Genomic DNA, 21,112 nt, shown 5'->3' on the forward strand with positions numbered 1-21,112 from the left:
TTATTATAGTAAAATAGAAAACATATTTGATTTGTCACTTATTTTGACATTTTATGGATCCTGCCACAGCAAGTTAAATTTAATAGAGGGCATCCATTGTTCTTCGACCATGTAGTGGCTTGTTCAAGGGCGTAGCTGAAGTTCTGGGGCATAGCAGAAGTTCAAGGGCGTAGCTGAAGTTCAAGGACATGGCCTCTCTTCAAGGATTTGTGGCAATCAAGCATACCACCCATTAAACAGCTTACGTTACTTTCACAATTATGTTATTTACTTTGCTTAAGGATCCAAAATTCAAATGTTCATAAATTTTCACAAATTTCACAATCATGCAGAGTCTGTAAACATATTACAGTAATGAAAGAAAATTTAAGCTTTGTTTAAATTATATTAAACTATAAATCATTTTTATTTCTTTATTTGAACAAAAAAAATTGAGATTGTTCAATTTTAATTTCTATTATTTAGTTTGCTCTTGTGCCAAAATTTCAAAGATGTAGGTTTTTTTTCTATATTTCACCTTAATGACAATACCTCAATGAAAAAAGTTATTTTCAAACATTTCCTTTATATGGTTTAAGAAAATAAGACCTTAAGTATGTGATGAAAACTCAAAGTCCATTGCAGCTATACAACGATAGGGCACAAAGAACGGTTTACATATACCCAAGTGGAGAAGTTGAACCCAGGCCTAAGTGAGACAAGCTAACACATAACCCTCTACCCTACCACCGTAGATCCTCCTCTTTTGCAGCCCAATACAGACGTGAATCCTCACCATAATGGGTGTTCTTGACAAATGAAATAAATGCATGTTTCATAATTCAGGGCAGCTAGATGTGTTCCTCTGGTTTCAGAAGGTGATATTGGGGCATAATGGTTATGATGCTTTGTCCTCAGCAGATAAAAACCTTGAAATGTTAATGATGCTCTTAATAAAACATGACTAAAACAATTGGAGAATCACAAATACATAATTTCAAAAGACAAACACACAGTTGGAATTGTTGATTAGTACAAGTACTGTACAATGACATACAATTTGCAGTTCATACTTGGAGCATGAAATGGCCTCAACATTCAAGTCCTAAACAAGCCTGGCAACCTCTCGTCTCATTATTGCCATGGTGACAAACAAAATGACCAGATTAAGTATAGGGGAAACTACTTACTAAAAGGACGATTCTCATTCATACACTGACTGTATTCTCCATACCCCATACCTCTCTCCACATACCAATGGTATGCACTTAGTAGCAGCACACTTCAATAGTGATAACTTATCTGTACACAAACATGACGCAAACAGTGATGACCCTAAGTCACTGATCAATGCTAACTTTACATTATATACAATATAATACAATAAGAATCACTCAACATGGTGAAAAACACCATTACTCCATAAAATTGTCCATATTATTTGAATTATCCTATGTTAAAATGTCTAGTTAAGAGTTAAAGTGCTAGATCGGCTTGTATAACAAGGTTGTCACATATTTCTTCCTAAATCTGTGGGTAGCGCTTAAAACCATCACACCATCCTGGAAAGAAAAAAATACAATTTATTACACAAATAGATATGATTAATTCACATATAATTTTTTTTTAACAATTTTACAAAATAAGATATCTAATAGAAAAGTATTTGGAACAATAAGGACAATCTATTATAAGCCATAGGGGCTGTAATTGGCTTGCTGAAATAAACCAATCTAAAAATGATGAGAACTTTGACATTTACAAAAATTAATGTTTTCTTTCCATCAGTTCCATGGATCGATCAACTTTGATAAATTGTAAATACAAAGCTAAAATTTGGCTAAAACAGGATTTTAAAGTTCTAAAGAAAACTATTTATAAACAAGATTGTGGCAAATGTTGAAAGGAATGTACTGAGCTTAATCCTACAGGACTGTATCAAGTCTAATCCTACAGGATTGTACCGAGTTTAATCCTACAGTATTGTACTTAGTCTAATCCTACAGGCCTGTACTCAGTATGCTGCTTACCTTTATTGATAAGGCATAAAGATGGTTGAGCATCACATGATTGGGCTCTGGCAGTAAAGTTGGCTCACACTACAACACAAACATGTATTCTCTGCAAATGTACAAACAGTTTGTAAATTTTCCTAATAAATTGTTCATTTATATACTAATCCTATCTCACACAATGTATTTTATCTTATTCTTCAATGTAGGTGTGGAAACATCCTAGAACAAAGTTTCCAGCTTCAAATACACCACTCACCCAAACACATCCCATACATCACTGTGATCATGGTCCACGCACCACTAAAATCCCGTTCGCCACGACCCCAGCGACCTGATCACCTCACATATCCAGCACCCTCATTCTCAATTCTATCAATTCGGACGTTATACTTGAACAGAGAATTTTTGTTTATATATACATGTATATAAAATTTAAATACACAACTTCACTTCTAAAGTTTACCAATTCCACAAGGAGTGTGTGGTATTAATATCGATGCCTACTGTGTATCACCTTGTCAGAATTGGACCTCAACTTACTAAGCTAAGTGTTCGATAAAGGCGACTGTTCGTTGGTTCAAGGCGTTGTTTACGGTTTACTTGCATGTTGTTTTTTCCTCCGCTTTGAAACCCAAACGATTGTTTTATCCCCTGTGGCTGTACCTTCATTTTCTTCCTTTACAAGATATTAGTCAATTTGGCGATGGTTACACTGCTTTCCATTGAGGAGGATCGCTCTCCGTCTCTGTGCGGACCACACCCATGTGCACGTGTCTGCTCCCTGGCTTCTACAGTCGTCTCGCTTTTAAATGGCCAGTGTACTGGTCTGTCGTTTGTATCCCTTCACCTAGACTAACTTTTAGTCTATGAAATCTTATCAAACATATAATTTCCTGATGCTGATTCATATGTGAAATAAAGCTAGCTAGAACTTGCTAGATATGCCTTTGTATACATATCTAGTTTCTTGTTTTGTTTGTTAATGTTGGTTTTTCTCTCATAAAATAACAATATTCCACAGTCATCTTGCAGGACTACGTCCCTTTACTCAGTTTGGGAAGTCAAGCCGTCAACTGAGGGTTGCCTCTTCCCCCAATACGCTTGTTACTCGGGTTATCGCTTCTGCAAGGCTCTGAGGATACAGCTACACCTCTCCAGCTTTTTAATGGCGACAACCCTTCTGACCAAAAACAGGACAATCGTCGGCGAGGAAGTGATAGCCGACTGACGACAGATCTTCACTCACAGGATTGTCATCCTTCGCTGGATCGTATACGACCGAGTGATCGAGAGAATGACAGAACGCCATATTTCACCATTATCAACAAGACGCTGTTCTTGGATGGACAGTTCGCCTAATCGTACCTCGGATGATCGACAGTTTCGCCTCTCCTACAGATCGATACCGAGGGATCTCCCCTCGACACATGGATAAATCGACACATCCACACATCGTCCGATGAAGAACTCGTCCACGAGTACGACTTTACCTGCAGGATGCTTTGGTGGCTGACTGGATCAGATCGCTGACTTTGTGTGCTGACGGGTCTCAACCCCATAAAGTACGAGCATATGAACCATGATCACAGTGGTTATTTGGTGATGTATGGGATGTGTTTGGGTGAGTTGTGTTTTTGAAGCTGGAAACTTTGTTCTAGGAAGTTTCCACACCAAGATCAAAGAATAAGAAGAAATGCATAGTGTGAGATAGGATAAGTTTAAAAATTACCTTATTAGGGTGGGAATGTTACACATATTGTTTATTGTTAAATGCCCCAATCAGCGTTATTCCAACTTTCTCAAGACAGTCAGTATATGATCAAATCTGGACCAGACAAGCCAGTAATTGATATTTCAGTGATTGATATTGTGAGCAACGATCCACGCTGTCGGGTAATGACAACACACAATCAACCAAGTCACCTGACAACACAATCCATTTGGTCGCCTCTTACGACAAACGTAGGTTGCTGGGATCAGAGGGCCCCACGGGACTTGGGTAGCAGGCTTGTACCAAGTTCCATCCCTGGCAACACCAGGGTACATTGTCACACTATCAGCCTGGTCACAGATTGTAACCAACTCATCCTCATAGCTTTCAAGACAACCAAGCATACACCTATAGATACTTGGCTGCACTTCTTCATCTTAGCAACAACAACTTGAAGACCCCTCAGTGTTAAGTGACAATTGCTTACATGAGCTGGGGTATCTTTGTTGAGAATGACTTGAAGAAGCTGTGGGGGTAAGATGGGGGGACCAGGTTGTTTGATGTCTGTTCTCCGTACAGGAATGTCTTGACCGTAATCAGTTGGAGGCGAACCTGTGTCAGGAGTTTCTTCTGAAAAAAAGTCAGTTCTTTTTCAAACATTTCAAATCTTCAGATGTTGCAACACATCAAGCGAGACAAAAGATTAACTCTGATTCTTCACTTGACCAACATCAACAAGATAAACATCATTAATCACTTTCACAATCAAGCAGTTAATCTGAGAGACGCATTTAAATTACTTGTGCAAGATAGGCAACAAATTACATTGAGTGCTAAACAGACAAATTACTTCTGGTGCTAGCTAGACAAATTACTTCTAGTGTCAGAGAGACAATTAGGACACACAAGTACTCACGATGTTTGCGGGAGGTATTGGTTGTCCTACTATCAATCGCTAGTGCCTCAAAAACTTCAAAATCTGTCTTTTTTACTTTCACAACATTATTTAATGTACCCATTTCATTATTTGATGTAGGCTGAAAAGAAAAAAACAAGAAATCACCAACAATCCAACATCAACACATAAAAGTTAATCTGCTAGATCAAAGGGGGACAACTCCATTATGACTCAAACATTTGCAGACGTCATAGTTCCACTCAGACATAAAAAATGTCATCAGTTGTCTCTTAGTTGTCTCTTAGATGTTTGTTTGTTTGTCGTTTATCGCTGCACTCAATATTCCAGCTTTATGATGGCTGTCTGTAAATAATTGAGTTTGGACCAGAAAATCCAGTGACTGACATCATCAGCAACAATCCATGCAATTGGGATACGATGACATGCATCAACCAAGTCAGTGAGCCTGACCACCCGATCCCATTAGTCGCCTCTTATGACAAGCATAGTCACCGGATCTTTACGAGTGTCTAAGAATATTTGTAAACTCTTCAAAAACAAAAAAAACAACAGAATTCCCTATATTTTCTAGGCAATAAGTCTGAGTCTGACACATATACAAAGGATTATTGTATTTTATGTGATCAAAATATTTTCAAATCACATTATCACTGAATTGTCTCAACTCAAACACCACCATACTGCAAGTCAATTCAGTCCATGTTTGCGTGAATCATTCACAAAGCAATACATTAACTCAAAATTCAAATGTCATGTTTTGCTAATATTTAAACAGCTAATATATTGTGAAATGTCAGGGTTCACCCCCATGGGGATTCCGGGTGTTGGTAGGTCCTCAACAACCCATCTCCCAAAGGCAAGGGAATTAACTGGCCATTAAAGTCCAATTTTCATCCTTGCCAAACTATGCTGGAATTATGGAGTTATATTTTGGCTGGACTAACGAGTCTATGCATAGTACAATCAAAATTGTGTAATGAAATTGACATCCAGCAATTATATAGCTGGTATATTGCTGAACGCAGCATTAAACACATAACAAACAACAAAAACTGTCTCTCAATATGTGGTAGGGAGTCTTACCTCATTAGGATTATGAATCCACTGACCGTCGACATAGAACTTATACTGGTGATCGCCTTCTGGTAAGTCTACTATTGTATAAAAATCACCATGGCTGAAATGGAAAAATGGTAAACAATACAATAAGAAATAAAACTGGAGCATTTTGCTGATACAAATTGAAGGTGAAGGCAAGGCAATGTATTTCTAACCTTCTGTTTTCTAACCTTCTAGTTTGTTTGTTGCCGAAGGCCACACTCAGCAGTATTGCAGCTAAATGGCGGAAGTCTGTAAATAAACAAGACGGGACCAGACCATCCGGTCATTGACATCATGAGCTTCGATCTACGCAACTGAGATACAACCTCATGCATCAACCAAGTCAGCGAGTCTGACCACTAGATCCACTTCATCATATTGCATTCTATGAAAGATAAACATGATCTCCACCATGCTTACTCAACTCAACTGAACATTACATCAGTGTGTCTCTTTCTGATTTTATTTGGTTTCCTCAGCATTACTCATTGCATATATCAATATCAGAATATTTAATCAAATTGCTTACCTTTTGACTAAAGGAATTCTAGATTTCCAGTTGTTAAAACTACCGGCTATATACACATCTTTCCCCCCTCCTTCCCACTTGATGACTGTCGGGAGAGCACGGCCTGCCGTCGAAAGTGTCGGGTCGCCCCCAGGTGTGATTGTGCTTGAACGTACTCGCTGAAATATAACGCAACAAAACATTAGATTTCTTGGCAAGAATTTATGAAGTCCAATCAACTATTTCAACACATGCATATCAAGTGTTACATTGTTGTTATTAGTAGTGCTGACCCAGCATCACTACCTGACCATTTGATCATGACTCCGCCTGATGATGACACAAATGTCTCATTTTCATCAAGGCAGGGTCTCTATTTGATCATGGCTATGTATCCATTTCATTATGAAAATGTCTATTTGATCATGTTTAGACAATTGTGAGTCCATTATACTTATTATGCATACAATACAATTTATTACAAGTAGTTTTTGCATTTGAAAGACAATGAAAACAGTATATAATATATATATGTATACATGACCATGAAACTGGTAATATTTACCATGCCTCATGCTATGTAGATAAGCACAGGTACAATGTTATAGCAGCAGTAGCAGCAGCAGCAGCAGCTAACACATACCAGGTAAGGGACCAGTTCAAAAGTTTGATGTCGGATGAAAAAATAAATTCCTTGATGTTGAAGTCTGGAGTCATGACTTCTTTTGTCACACATATTGGTGTCTACCCCTGCTTTTTCCGAACATTATCGACTAAAATCTTTTTACTGAGTGTAGAAAGGTTTGTATAGGTCAAATTGGCCATGTTGTATTAAGCACTGCACTAGATGGACAATAAAACCCTACCTTCGGGAAGACTGGATGTATTTAGATCAATTTTTCTACATCATGTGAATGAAAAATGGACGTTTTAGTTTGAGAAAGGTAAGTTGATCTTGTCGGCGGGAAAACTTGCAGGACCTTTAACCCCACACCCCCAAACTTAAGGAATTAAGATATTTATCCAACATCCAGATATTTATCCTTATTTGAACTGGTCCCAAAGTGAAGGATCAGTTGATGTGGCTTGAGCTGGCATTGAATACTGCCCCATCTGTACATGGTGGCTCAGTGGGAGTGTAAATGGCATATTCACTGTTCATATAGATCTGAGTGAGTGAGTGAGTTAGTATGGTTTTACGCCGCTTTTAATAATATTCCAGCAATTTCACAATTGGGGACACCATTGTACCCATGTGGGGGAATCGAACCTGGGTCTTCGGCGTGAAAAGCCAACGCTTTAACCCCTAATGCTAGCCAACCACCCTCCACATAGATCTGAATAACCATGCTTAAACCATTACGATGATGCCACACCATTGTTCTCTGAACTAGGATTTCAATGATCACTCTGAATGTGAATTCAAACCAATGAACCCGACAACTACAGGTCATCATGCAAAATGATACAAAAAATTATACATCAACCATGACATAGTTTAAGTCAGAGAAATAATTTGAATCTGCTAATTCCAGAAGTAGAATCAACAGGTTTATTCAGGGCTCATTGAACCTACTTCCAGAAACAACAGCTTCTCTTGACTACCACTGCCACCATACTGCTTCACTCATACAGTTGTTCCCCTTGTACATGTTGCATACACATAATTTCAAACATGTCAAACTATACCAGGGAAACAAGGATGTGAATACTAACCAGATGATACATGCTGTTGCCATGGTGATCAGGCTACAGTCCACAATACACACGACTTTATCATGATGGTCACATAAATTGTGTCAAAAACAGTATATTTTTCAGGAAAAGTCAAGTTTGTTTAAACACAAAGTCACATCTCATGTATCGTTCATTTTTTAGATTAAATGGTCTTGAAATAAATGTGGCTGTATCTCCATGCATCATACTTCAGAACCCAGAACACAAAACAGCCTGGGAATGAGATCCTTTCTTTTTTAAGTGGCATTTAGAAGTTGGTGTGATGAAGTAAGACAAGTTCTATGGATGAACAAGTTCTATGAATGAACAACTTCTTTATTACAATTAGTGCGACATTTCGGTGTAGATCCTAACACCTTTATCAAGCAAGTGATCACTTGATAAAGGTGTTAGGATCTTCACCGAAACGTCGCACTAATTGTAATAAAGAAGTTGTTCATCCATAGAACTTGTCTTACTTTAATGAGATCCTTGATTGTCCAGTGTAAAATATCACCCTAATTATGATAAATACTATGGACCGTTTTGCTGCCATAGCTTCGTTTTGACATGTTTAAGTCTAATTCATGTGAGAATGCTGAAAATAGTTGACGTAATTTATTACACATATGCAATAGATACACTGTCACTGCTAATCAAGTGCTATGACCATGATGACAGCAAGAGTGTGAGTGAACAACATGAACAAGGGAGTTGGGTTTAACACCGATTTGAACAGTATCACAGCGTGTCAGCTTAATGTGGGAGGAACGCCCAAAGTGATGCAGGTCTCGGACGTTGACCATGTTTACCACTTTGGTGAAACCAAGCATGGGTACAGTGCTGACAAACCTACACACATAATTGGGTTGAACTAGGATTCAAATTGACTCTGGTCAGCAAACTGCGACAAGGCCACCCAACTCCGGGCAACCACACAGGTGGTATCTCCAGGCTATCCCTCTATCCACTACACCATGGAGGCGGTAGTTGTACAATCAACAGGGCTCCATCTTGTCATTGATCTAAATGCTACTCAAAGCCATTTTAACCATCCAATCACCATTTAGTCACCATGTACATAAACACATAAAGCTTAAGTGTGCACCTGTTAAGTCCCTGTCCAGCAGGCAAGCCCTACAGTCAATGATCATCTGCACTCACCACAATCTACATACAGCAGTAGGTATATATACCACTGAACTTTGATAAGATTATTTTTGTTATTTGTTGATATATACAGAATTGTCCCTATTAAAAGTTGAGTGGTATATAATATAAGGAACCAAAGTTCAGGACTCCCCAATTAGACACAATGCCTTTTGTGAGTACATAGTATCTGGTTGACTATCACCTCATATTTTGGCGTTAGTTTTGACAGAAATGGTAGCAGTCTGCAAATTTATCACCTCGTCTGAAGCATGAGTCCAGTAACATTGTGTTTGGTCCAGCAACAGTAAATAACCTCAGTTAATAATAGTCCATATTTAACACTATAATCTACTGAAAATGATGCTTAGACCCAGGTTTAGACTGGTAGGCCACACGACATTTGCTTTCACTGGGTATGAGAATATTAACTTTATCTTTATCTTTAACAAGTTGAATACGCAAGGTTACCATGGTTACCTTTGTTAACTGACAGAAACTTGAAAAGCAAGTGGTTTACATTTTCTTATAGCCGATGATACACACCAGATGTAGGTGTGAGCCTGTAAATATCTCAGCACTATTCACGAATATTTTATAGTTTGGTTTAGCGCTGTTTTGAATAGTACTTAAGTTACGCCTTTTTTTCAAATTGATTTTAAGGATTTTTCCCTATAGAAGTTAGGCAGGAAAAAATTATTAATAAATATATAAATTCTGACATGACTAGGTACGATACCCATAAGTGGATGGAGATACTACCCCAAACTGTCAACACTGCATTGTCACGTAAATCATTGCAGAAGTATTCCCTTCAGCACAGACTTTTCTTTGTAAAGTTGTTACATTATTGCGTTACAAAATTCTAGAAATCTTATTTCTATGTCGATACAAAAGTCTTTCGAATCAGTTTTTATTTTTATTCTTTTTTTCCCCAATTTCTCCCAATTTGAGTTGGAGGATTGAACCACTCTCCACACAAAAAAGTCTTATTTCTTATGGTGTGTCAGCTTGGTGTAGGGGGTACATCAAATGTGATGTTAGACATCTACCACTTTGGATGGGGTATGAGGGTATAAGGGGTACAAGACTGATCACAATTTGATTTCACTCAGGCTTCAGACTAGTGGCTCGCTAACTGCTGAAGAAGCTATTTCAAGGAGTCAGCACACAGCCCCACAATAATATGACTTGAATATATAGTACAAACTGACAAACAATTTATTATAAGTTATGACATACAGTGGTTACCTAGCAACACTGAAAGCCATGACAACCCACTGAGGGTTGTACGAACTTGCCTTCTTGGCCATGTACATGGCCCTCTTTCTCCGAGGGGAATTATCCAGACCACAGAGTAGGCTACAGTGCTGCACACTGACTATTCTGGTGTTCACGCGAACCTACAACATGGCACACCACTGCACTAACAAAACACTACCATCATTGACAGTAGTGTCGGGAGTGTCACTGATTGGAAATTTAAATAGCAATATATCAACTCAAAAATATCCTGATATATTGATAATAAAATTAGTATTGTGTATGTGTATAGATCAAATTTAACGATATGGACCAACGTTTAAAAAAATAAATATGAACTAGATTTATCCATCACAAGTTCAAAATTGAAGTTTCTGCCTTTTCATTGTCCATGTGCACAGTAATCACAATATACATAACCATTTCTGCGGCTGTGAATCTTTACTTACAGGTAAGAAACAATATTCAAAACATTATATCGATACAGCATCAAGATTAAAAATGTATTAATACACCAATAATGCGATATATGCTACTCAAAAGAAGTGAAAGAACACTCGACTCTTTCATATTAGTACTATAAAAGAATCTGGTGTCCTTTAACTATTTTTGAGTGGCATACAATGACATAGCTATAAGCATCAAAAGTGTTTGTGTAATAACTGACCCACTTACAACATGTACAATATTGAAATATGTGCATCAGAGTGCTTGGTTCTGTACTCAAGAATAAACAACATATATCTGGTGTCGTGTTGGATAATGCAAAATACATGCCATTTAAAGAACTTCATATAAAGAGCACTGGGTGCACGTTGACATGAAAACAAGACAAAAACAGGTTGCACCCAATAAATTAATCAACTTGAAACAAAGACATGACTGATGCATTCATTAACCCTGTCTGAATAAATTAAATCTCGGACTACTGATGACTGTGTCATGATTATATATCTTTTAATAACGTATTGTTGTAAAACATAATAAAATAATGTGCACACAATCTTGCAGTACCCACAGTTTGGTGACGCCAAGCCCAAGAAGGCATGACTTATTACAAATAGTGGGATTAGGGATGTCTTGTTTGCTTGTTGTTTAACGCCGCACTCAGTAATATTCAAGCTATATGACGGCGGTCTGTAAATAATCAAGTCTGGACCAGACAGTCCAGTGATTGACATCATAAGCATGGATCCACGCAATTGTGACATGATGACATGCATCAACCAAGTCAGCGAACCTGACCACCGGATCCCGTTAGTTGCCTCTTACGACAAGAAAAGTCGCCTCTTACGACAAGCAAAGTCGCCTCTTACAACAAATATAGTCGTCTTTTACTGCAAGCATGGGTTGCTGACGACCTATTCCAACCCGGATCTTCACATATGTAGAATGGTAGAGAAAGCTTAGAGTGTGTTCACAAATCAATGTTGTGTGAAAATGTAAGGGTTAGTCACACACAAAATTATTATTTTTTACATGCATTTGGTGCACTTGGTTTCAATAATAGGTTGCATTGGTGCATGTTTCATATAGTTAAATCCAGCCCTGTAACCTGTCCCAATGAGATAAAACTAACACTTTCAAAATCTTTTAACCTGATCTCTAACACTGTGATCCATACATTGTGTATTAATAATAATACCAGTGTCCATGTTTAAACCACAGGAGCATTCAACCATGGAAGCAAGTTATGTTATGTTCCAACCTTGACAATAACTTACCATGCTTACACCATGTGCTCAACATATAAGAAAAAAGTAACAGTAATATTAAAATGTGCCTGCATATACATTTAACATTGATAAAGCAGAACATTTATTTTATCATTTGTCTGACAATGGATTGGAACGTCTCAACCTCTGTGTCAGAATCAGCTGCTAGATAGACATTGACAGACAAAGCAACAAATCTGATGAAACAACACCCACCTATAATATGTAACAAAAACAGTCATGGGTAACTTAACCACTTATCAGGTCACAAGTTCAAAGTTGGATTGAAATATACAGCAAAATCTGATCCAAAACAAAACCAATAGCTACTGTACGACATACATGGCATGGTTAAGATGTTGGTGTAGTTGATATTGAAGAGAGAGTTGATATTATCATGATTATACCACTGAAGCTTATACAGCTAGCGTCGGTTCAAGCAGAGTCACTGGATACATTTGATAAACCATTTTAATATTCCTCGCAAATTCAGAAAATGTCAAGTTTGTAACCTTGGTAACTTAAAACATATAAAAAATGAATGCAACTTTTTGTTAATTTGTCCAGCTTATAGCATCTTACTAAATGTACTAAGTTACATAGAATCTAAATTTTACATCTTTCCAAATATTCTGAGGTTTAATACACTACTGTCATCGCAAGATCCTATAATCAATATGAACACAGCGAAGTGCTTGCTGATGCAAATGAATACTCCAACAACACAATGTTTCCATCCAAATTGTATTTTGTTTGTAGAAAAACAAAATGTGGCCAACAAGTACTGAATTAAGTCAGAATGGAATTGAACATGACATATTGTATTCAAAATACCTGTAAGTAACATATAGCAACATACATATTTCCAGTAAAAAAACACTCCAACATATAAATATTCTGTTATAAACAGCTCTTTCTTCTTGTGTGCAGTGATGCATAAGTTTTTGTTTCCTTCTGAAAGGCAGTTGGCGTGACACTATACAGCGATGCATGATAAGGTATGAGTCTTTACAACAGGGGCCTTCACGACACTTATTTACACACGTGGACTAGTTACAGTCAGCTTGCGGGATGCTGGGATCGTCTCCAGTTGGGCATGTTGGGTTAGAATAACACACGCTTACTAACCTATCATGGCTGTCATAGGCCACACGCTAAAAAACAATTTGTAAATGTTGCTGACTGGCGTATGGTTCACATGTTCTAGTTTACTGCTTTTTGGTGTACTTCTCTAACACACCTGTTAACCAAATGATATGGATTTGGTGACAACAAATACAATTATATCATGTTCAGTAACAAACAGTAATAGTTATAGCAACAGAAAGTCTAATAAAAGATGTTTTTTGTTTGAGCCAAATCAATGCTATGATATTTTTTTTATTCTTTCTTTGAGAAGACTGCAAATCATGCTCACTAAATCTGAATGAGGCAAGGTCGCCAATCACCACCTATTCATATTTAATATATTTAATGTTGGGAGCATGAGTAAGATATAAAGAAAATAAGTGTTAAAGTATTTATTAAAATTGTTGAGTAAAATATTTGGTGAAAAGAGTTGTAATTCGTTATAATAGAACATATAGATTGTGAAAGATAGCTGTATGAACATTGGGTCACTAATCACCACCATTCACTACTGTCTTACACCCCTAACAAAATAAACTTGTTGATCCCATGAAGGTTCCACGCCTGGCTAGCTACACCGATTTGACCGCCAGGGAAGCAATGCACTCAAAGTTTATCAACCGATCGGATCAACTTCATTCTTCTTATACGACAGATCAAGACGTAACCTAACAATATGTGTCTTTCAATAAAGCCATTCCACTGAGGAGTACTTAACATGTTCAAAGTGACCTACCCCTTGCTTTGCATGGAATCATGAGGGTATGGTGACGATAGAAATTCCTTGGACTTGTTTAATAAAGCTATCATCTGATCATCCCTTTGATTCCTGTTTGTGTTCAAGTCTAAATTCTTCAGTGTACAACACTGTACTTTGTTAATGTGATTTTTGATGCCACACTCAGCGATATTCCAGCTATATACAGCCTAAAAACACTTGAGAATAATCCTGACATTTTGTGATTGATATTGTGAGCAACGATCCACGCCATTGGGGTACAAAGCATGCAATCAGCCAAGTCACAGAGTGAGTGAGTGAGTATGATTTTAGCTTTTAGCTTTTAGCAATATTCCAGCAATATCACGGCGGGGGACACAAAAAATGGGCTTCACACATTGTACCCATGTCGGGAATCGGACCCGGGTATTCAGCGTGACGAGCTAACGCTTTAACCACCAGGCTACCCGACTGCCCCACAAAGTCACAGAGCCTGACCACTTGATCAATTTGGTTGCCTCTTACGACCAGCATAGGTTGCTGGGGATCTATTCTAACCCAGTTACTGCGGCCAACATTGCTTCACTTTGCCTGACTTGTGATCTGTGCACAGGACTATGTGCCACAACATAGAATATAAGCAGGTTTCCTATGAGTTTCCACATGCTCAAGTTTTTTGTTTGTTTGCTTAACGCAGCACTCAGCAATAATCCAGCTATATGACGGCGGTCCTTTTACGACAAGCATAGTCGCCTTTAACAGCAAGCATGGGTTGCTGAAGACCCATGGGGATTCTGGAAAAGAATAACATATAGGTCTCTAGCTACCTATGCTTGTCTGTCGTAGGAAGTGGCTGAATGTACTGGGTGGTCAGGCTCAGTGAATTGGTGGATTGCATGTCATCTTTTCCCAGCTGCATAGATCATGTAGATCAATGCTTATAATGGGAATCACCAGATAGTCTGGTCCATACTCAAATATTTACAGACCACTGTCATATAGCTTGAATATTGCTGAATGTGGTGTTAAACAATAAGAAACACACTAAAGTACCAATGAAATGCTAAGCTTAATATTTAGTAGAACCTGGGTTTCGTGAGGTTTCTTGCTATTATTGTTTTTATATTTATATTGACATTCCTCAAGTTGCAACACAATGATCAGCTTCATGATATAAACATGCTGAAAATCGTTTCAAAAACTCTTTATTGATAAGATTATTCCTTAAGAAAGGCCTTGAAAATGATGGCATACTCTGGCAGTTGATATTTAACAAAGGTAGTCACAACATAAGCTGTTTACCCAGTATCATCTTTCTGCTATTTGTGGGTTTGTTCAAAACATGTTAACAAATGAGAACTGTTCAGCCATGACACCTGGCCGTAAACTGATTAAACTCTGATGCATGTCAAGGATTTCTCCTGTCATAAACTGTGGAAAAGACACCTACACAACAGAAGCACTCAACCATCATGACCATGGAAACAACTTATGTTATGTTCAAACCTTGACAATAACTGACCATGCTTACACCATGTGCTCAACATATAAGAAAAAAACCACAGTGATATTAAAATTTACATTTATGATTTAACATTGACAAAGCAGAACATATTTTTAACATTGGTCTGACAATGGATTGGAGTGTCTCAACCTCTGTGTAAGAATCAGCTGCTAGATAGACACTGACAGACAGAGAGGCAACTCTGATGAAAACAACACCCACCTGTAATATATAACAAAAACAGTCATGGGTAACTTAACCAAGCTGTATCAACCTTATCAGGTCACCAGTTCAAAGTTGGATTGAAATATACAGCAAAATCTGATCCAAAACAAAAAGCTAATGTACAGCATACATGGCATGGTTAAGATGTTGGTGTAGTCAATGTCAATAAACTGTCTGAAAGACTTCTGCAACCATGGGAATCCTTTAAAAGACACAAACCCCCCAGGCCAATTTGAACTTGACAATGTAAAAACTTTCAAATCTATCAGATATTGAGTCTGCAACTTTAGCCACTACTCTGAAGCCAGAGACTAGTGAAATGCTGTGCAGTGTTGGAAGCTCTGACAGCTAGCAATAGTAGAATAATAACATCAAAATCTACAGAAAATGACACTCATAGCAGGCGAGTAGACTCAAATGGTTCTGGCTCAGAATGGATATTTCAATAGTAATGCTGGCCGTTGTCATTGAGTATGCTTGATATATCTGGCAAGTTACAAGAAGACAGAAAATGCCAAAAAATAAAAAGTATCAGGATTCTGTTAGGTTTCCATGACAATGACCAGAAGATAGTAATGATGGTTTAACATGATTAAGAATATAAAACAAGGTTCTTATTTTGATAACTGTTTACATATATCTATCGTATTTCATATTCTAATTCCAAAACCGAAGATGAACCTCTATAATGGTTGCCTACAAAAAAGCTCAAGACACTAACAGTAGTTAATAAAAATATAGTTAACACACTTAACAATGAGAACTAGAAGTCTAAACAAGTGTCAACATAAACGACTTGTGTGATGCATTTCACAGACAGGCAAAAATGTTATACATGTAGTTGCAAATGCATGATAAGATACAACTTAGAGCTAAGGTCTACATTGTCTAGAAATAAGATTATCATTTTAATAAGACAACTGACTTACTAGAACAGTTTCTCTGAACATGCTGAAGTCAATTTTGACATATTGTAAGACATATCTAGAGATAGATTCACTTTTTTTATAAAGTTATTGGCTTCCAAGAAGAGTAGTATTAGTTAAAATGAAGACAATCCTACAACTAATGAAGTATATCCTAGATTCTCAAAAAAAGAAATATGTATAGAAACATATCACATTTCTTTTTCAATAGTGTTACCATGGTGATTTAAAGTCACAACTGCCTCGTATGAGCAAGGAGTAATGCATTCTGTATAAACTGATAAACATGATAAAATGAGTTCTCGTAAAAGAAATCATTAACTTGCAAATCTTTTAAACATCAATCATGATCAGTTGTGTGATTTTGCAGTTAAAATGACAATATGTACAGTATTTCTGAAATAAACATCAATCCCAAATTCCCATCAATGAAGAGAAGGAAGAACCAATACCGACTCAAGCAAAGGAAGTCAAAGAACACTCGCTTCTTTCATATCATCATGGTCACTGAAGTTAAATTGTCATGATATTTTGCAATTTGTAAACAGTTTAATTCTAATAAAATAGCTAATTCCAAGTATCATAAGTAATCCGTAAACTACTAAAAGCCAACCATGTTTCATAGTTTTTGAGATTTTCATGTAGTACAGGTAATAATACTATTATTCCCTTGTAATGTAAGTCATTGCTTGAGATTGGCAATAAATCATAGAAAACCTTAACATGCTTAAAGAGTGAAAGAGTACATATATAAGGTTAGTCGTGCACCATGACTGTTGAATATATCTATTTTATGGAGAGAAAAAACAATCTAGATATGAATACAAAAGCAAATCTAGCCTGCTCTAGACAGCTCTATTCCCCCAAAAATCAGCATCGGGAAAATTATTTTAGAGTCGAGAAGGATTTTGTGTGATACAAGATTTCATAGACCAACTGTTAGTCTAATATAAGATAAATTTTGAAAACTTGTTTTGATTGAGGAAAACACCACGCAATTCCCTAATTTGAGTGTGTGAGTTGGTTTTAACACCGCCTCAAACAGTATTCCAGTTATATCACGACATGTCAGCTTAATGTGGGAGGAAAGCCCAAAGTGATGCAGGTCTCAGACATTTACCAATTCGGTAACTCATGAGCACAGGTATGGTGCTGACAAAAGTTGAAACATAATTGGAATGAACTGGGATTCAAATCCACAATCATAGGTTTCTTGCAAACCAAAGGGATGCAACTCTGCAGAGCGACTTGCAGCGCCTTAGTAGACTGAGCCACCTGCTTGGAGTACAAGCGAACAGAAGCTATGGATAGCATGGCTCCATCTCAAACACTGTCAAACCTTCACAGTTCATTCAGCATATATCACTTGTCTGAGTCAGACAGGGAAACCATTTGTGATTTTGTTTTCATAGTTCTGTGTCTGTCTGTTATCAAACAACCACACTGTACATTCTGTGGAGGGAAGGTACAGCACAACAAAGCAACATGGTTGTATAAATATCTCTGGAAATCGATGTAACATACAGACATTATATCATGATAAACTTCCAGCTCTTAATAAATACAATAACAACTTGTCAACACCTGAACATTTCAGTTATGTTGAAAACAAAAATTCCAAACATTTTAAACTGAACATGCTGAACTGGCACATTTTGACTATTTACAATCATGATGATGAAAAGAGACTATGATAAAGTTTGAGGATACTCCGTAGTGTACATGGTGTATATTAAAATTTAAGTTTGCCATGTGAACCTTGATGATAGGCACTGTTATCAACATGATCAAATGGATCCCTATCATTTTTTTCTATAAAAATGTTTGGATAAATACCCCCTTCTTACCTTGTCCTAAAACTACAGGTGGAATAGGTATGTGGGGAAATAATCATTTTAAAAGATGACCTCAACCATGTCAAAAGGGCAACTTTGCATATTAATCGCCATGTTATGAATACATAAACACATTAACATGATTAAATCAATGACTAAGTGAGTAGTAGGTGAATGTATAGAAATATGCCAGGTATCAGTATGTACTTATATCCTGTAACATCTAACTCACAACATGAAGGGCAGTGCCATAGTCATCATGATCAAGGTCAATGTATTGGGCTTGGTCTCTGTTGTCGACAAAATCCTTGACTAGGATACCTAAACCTTTATCCCTTTCCTCAGTATCTTCACAAGACATAGGAACCACCTCCATTTCTACACAATATTGTTGTGCAAAATATTGTTGGGTTTTTTTAAGTTATATTTGGGCGAATTATTGTGTGCGTAAGCATTCAAATAACAAGTCCCAGTCTCCAGCGCCCTTGACCCCTGGAGGTCAAGCACATGTCGTTGCTGCGATGTACTTTCAGTGGGGATTGTTATTTACATATTCATTGTCCATGGTTTACATCCGCTCCGGTGAAGTAGCATTCAGATAATAAAATAGACACATTAAAAAAAATACACATTGAAAAACAGTGTAAATGTCGACTTTTTCAAGAGACAAATAGGAAAACGTGTAGGCTACATTATAGATGCAACACTGCCAACCGTCAACATCAATTTGGATGACAGCTGATTGATCGCATTGATGATGATTGATATGTGAACGAAATGCAAAATTTATACCTGAGGCCTTGATTGGTAAGTCCCAATGTTGCCTGCAAACATTTCTCCATCGTCCGAGATCGCCGAGTCTCCAAGTCGCCCAGCAGTGAGTGTTGGAGCTGTGTCATCTCCAGATGCATGGCGATTTTTCGCTGAACTGCTGTTCCCCATCGCTGTAATATGTCAATGCGTCTGAAGGTGTGATCAGTCTGAATATAATCAAAGCTTGTCCAGACCCAGATTAATTGTATGGGTCGGTAAATATCGTCCCGATTCCTGAGCTCGACTTGAGGTCTGACGTTGTAAACAACCCGACTTAGGCAGCTGAACACTTTGTGGTCTAGCCTTATTATATTGGCTAAGGTCTCTTAGAAATTAATTATTTTCGGTTCATGTAGTATTCCAATCTCTTCTCTTTCGCATGACGAGAAAATTCTAAAAATGCTTATTCGAGAGCTATACACACAGAAAAACAACGAGGCGATCTGACATCGTAAACAAATATGGAGGCTCATGTGCTCGTACAGACGCAATGCATCCTGGGTACACAGATTGTCGCACATGCTCATTACATTGATTTGCAGGTGCGCGCTGTGCTAACTTGTTTGGGCTGTTATACAGAAAACTTACTAAAAATTCTATTTTTGTTCTTTGTCATACGCTTATCCAGAAATATACAACTACCTCTACATTGAATTATCATTAAATGTGATGTCATTGTGAAAAAACGTTTAATTATCTACAACTACGAGAGGAGCCAATCCGTTATAAAGAAAACAGTTGAAAGGATCTGAAATGTTATGAATTAAAAGCATATGTAGTCTTCCATTATTATTGTTTGGATTTTTTCTAATATATATTTCAATAGATAACCTTGAGCTCCAAGTGATGTACATACGTAAAAGTAAAGAACATTCCCAAGGGTCTAGGCTGGGACAAATAGGCACGCCTAGCAAGCTTGATCAAGCCTTTCAATACCACTTTGTTTATGTGCCAATTTTATAATCCACACTATCCACAGTTTTACAAAGGATATTATTTAGTATGTAGTCAAACCTGGACATAATCTCCTGGAAATGAAATTATCGTAAATTCACACTTTCAGTGATTTAATAATTTCGACACTACCGTTATGCGAAACAAACGTCAAGGTAAGAATTCATTGTAATATAGTTTCATCAATAACTCCGGACATTAAGAGTTCTTGGTTCCTGTTTACAAAATAAAACAAAAAGTCCTGACTGGTACATCTTTTCAGAAGAGAGTCCACATAAAACTTATATAGATTCACTGGTTTTATATGAGAATACCTCAATCTGGAGGATACCTTTAATCAAACACACCAATCTGCTTATTTCAATTTTCCCTTTTACCAATATCAGCTATGCTCATCTCGACAACAATACAGGTTTTGTCCGTACTTTTACCAATATCAGCTATGCTCATCTCGACAACAATACAGGTTGGTCCGCACTTTTGCCAATATCAGCTATGCTCATCTCGACAACAATACAGGCTGGTCCGCACTTTTACCAATATCAGCTATGCTCATCTCGACAACAATACAGGTTGGTCCGCACTTTTGCCAATATCAGCTATGCTCATCTCGACAACAATACAGGCTGGTCCATACTTTTACCAATATCAGCTATGCTCATCTCGACAACAATACAGGCTGGTCCATACTTTTACCAATATCAGCTATGATCATCTCGACAACAATACAGGTTGGTCCGTACTTTTACCAATATCAGCTATGATCATCTCGACAACAATACAGGTTGGTCCGTACTTTTACCAATATCAGCTATGCTCATCTCGACAACAATACAGGTTGGTCCGTACTTTTACCAATATCAGCTATGCTCATCTCGACAACAATACAGGTTGGTCCGTACTTTTACCAATATCAGCTATGCTCATCTCGAC

The 21,112-nt window shown here is 37.4% G+C and overlaps 1 protein-coding gene across 1 annotated transcript; it reads right to left on the reverse strand.

Annotated features, from left to right (window-relative positions):
• Positions 1-580: 580 nt before the first annotated feature.
• On the reverse strand, positions 581-19,697 carry LOC139441959 (5'-AMP-activated protein kinase subunit beta-2-like). The gene is made up of 7 exons (XM_071222704.1): positions 19,205-19,697; positions 6,255-6,412; positions 5,708-5,801; positions 4,622-4,742; positions 4,193-4,335; positions 2,010-2,078; positions 581-1,541 (listed from the first exon to the last, which is right to left on the reverse strand). Exons 1-7 carry the CDS (start codon positions 19,352-19,354, stop codon positions 1,464-1,466), a joined length of 813 nt encoding a protein of 270 aa, XP_071078805.1. The 5' UTR covers positions 19,355-19,697; the 3' UTR covers positions 581-1,463.
• Between the last annotated feature and the right edge of the window lie 1,415 nt (positions 19,698-21,112).

This window comes from Haliotis cracherodii, unplaced genomic scaffold (assembly GCF_022045235.1).
Source record: "Haliotis cracherodii isolate W230 unplaced genomic scaffold, xgHalCrac1.p SCAF_5, whole genome shotgun sequence".
Lineage (NCBI taxonomy): Eukaryota > Metazoa > Mollusca > Gastropoda > Lepetellida > Haliotidae > Haliotis > Haliotis cracherodii.